This window comes from Salvelinus sp. IW2-2015, linkage group LG15, assembly GCF_002910315.2.
Source record: "Salvelinus sp. IW2-2015 linkage group LG15, ASM291031v2, whole genome shotgun sequence".
In the NCBI taxonomy this organism is placed as follows: domain Eukaryota; kingdom Metazoa; phylum Chordata; class Actinopteri; order Salmoniformes; family Salmonidae; genus Salvelinus; species Salvelinus sp. IW2-2015.
This window is the reverse complement of record NC_036855.1, coordinates 37,222,425-37,224,430: the sequence shown is the minus strand read 5'-3', so window position 1 is coordinate 37,224,430 and position 2,006 is coordinate 37,222,425. Positions and strand designations below refer to the sequence as shown.

Here is a 2,006-nt window from a genome sequence, read left to right as displayed (position 1 = left end):
GTTCTCATTTACAATTGCGACCTGGCCAAGATAAAGCAAAGCAGTTCGACACATACAACAACACAGAGTTACACATGGAGTAAAACAAACATACAGTCAATAATACAGTAGAAAAATAAGTCTATATACAATCACAACATAGTTGGCTTAACAGCTTTACAAGCTATCATTCAATTGGAAAGGTGAGCGCTCAAAGAAAGCACCTCTTGTAGACAGGTAAAAACTCAATGGCAAATATATTTTCCTTCCTCTTCTTGAACATCCATTTAAAGTCCAAGTTTCAAAGGTCAATTTGAATTACCAGAATGTAAATGAATGCGTCCTAGTTTCATAATGAGTTTGTTATAAAAAGTGTGAATCAGCCATGACCTAAGTCAACCTCAGTGRGTGTGTGCCTTCAACTGTAGTCTCGCCCTTTGTGAATCAGTAAAAGTTTGTAATTGAAGCTATTGTGTACTTGCTATTGTCACATACCTGGAGTATGTCCCAAATGGCACCCTATATTCTCTATATAATACACTACTTTTGACTTTTGCCCTATGGACCCTGGTCGAGAGTAGTGCTCTATTTAGGGAATCGGGTTCCATTTGAGAAACAGCCCAGGTGCATTCCATGCCCTGTTTGCTTGCTCCACTCCCCCACCCCGGGGAATGCGACTGACTTCCTTGTAGAGCAGGGTTGTGGCTCACTCACTGCTGTCACCAAAGCATGCAGCTCTCACTACCATCCTGAGGGAGACTCAAGGTGCTCAGGTGGAATACTTTACCAGGAACCTATAACTGACCATAGGATTCTCTTCTTGTTTATGTTTTAAGTGTTAGAGGGAGAACCTGTAAGTAACCATTTTTAAAAATATATTTAACAATGATTTAAATGCATATTTAAAGGCAAGATATATTTAAGGATGTCCTTCTAGCTTGCATGTGGTTGATTTTTACATGTGAAAGACTGGCATACTCTTTAAAAGTCACCCAATCAAAATCTTCCTGCTGTGTTTGCTGAGTATGAGCACAAAGCTGGTTGTTCTTGTTTAATGATGAAGATCAGCTAATTATTTTATTTGTTGTGTTATTTCCCGCCCCTTCTTATAGGCTACCACACCAGTTAGTCCAGTTATTACATTGTAGGCCTACATGAAATGTTGAAAATAACATTTCTTAAATTCTCAGAGTAATCTCGTTATTTTCTTCATTGCACTCAGACTTGTCAAGGTTATCGGTTAATTAGGCTGTCTGAGTTTTGAAAAACAACAGAGGCGATATACACTACAATGGCTCTATATCAATCATTTAAAAGAGTGAAAATGGACGTACCAGGTTCTCTTTAAAATTGCAGTGTATACAATTCTTCTGCTTCCCACTTGTCCTAACTTGTTTGTGGTATAACTTGTCCTTTATATAAAACTTCCTATTACAGGAGGAGGATGTTGTACACAGAGTTTCTGCGGTTGTGGGATGAGGCGGTAAAGGCAGTGGATGCCAGAGACTGGCAGGGAGCCCTGTCTAAACTCAACCAGATCACTGAACCTACCTCCCGGACTCTGTTTCTGACCGCCTCTGCTCACCTCGCCTTGGGGCAGCTGGAGCCTGCCATCCAGGTCAGTCTGGAGGAGAGTGATTGATCAATATCTGGAGTATATGGGTGTGCACGTGTGTGTGTCATATTTATGTCACCCTCTGTTGCCAAGGCTCTAGACCAGACCATAGCAAAGGATGAGCGACTTGCAGTTGGCTTTTTCCAAAGAGCTGGAGCATTCATGATGGCTAGCAGGTAAGTGATCACTGTACAACATTATGGTTCCTCTTCGGTCTACTGATGTTCTGTCTTTTATTAAAGTAAACAGCAGGTTGAGTCTGTACAGTTTTTAGACATTGGTTAACCTATGAAGGCAAATTACTGTTTATTCATTCTTTAGATTACAAGAGACATTTAGCTGATAACCATTATATCCGACATCTCCTTGCTGCTGTGTGTGTGTGTGTGTGTGTGTGTGTGTGTGTGTGTGT

General features: G+C 40.6%; 1 protein-coding gene across 1 annotated transcript in view; it reads left to right on the top strand.

The window, feature by feature from the left end:
- The first annotated feature begins 25 nt into the window (after window positions 1-25).
- Window positions 26-2,006, top strand: part of LOC111975174 (neutrophil cytosol factor 2) — a 10,086-nt gene continuing 8,105 nt past the window's right edge. The window contains exons 1-3 of the mRNA XM_070447358.1: window positions 26-832; window positions 1,417-1,597; window positions 1,688-1,770. Coding sequence (XP_070303459.1) covers window positions 1,424-1,597; window positions 1,688-1,770 — 257 coding nt within the window. The 5' untranslated portion in view covers window positions 26-832; window positions 1,417-1,423. The remainder of the gene's footprint in view (window positions 833-1,416; window positions 1,598-1,687; window positions 1,771-2,006) is intronic.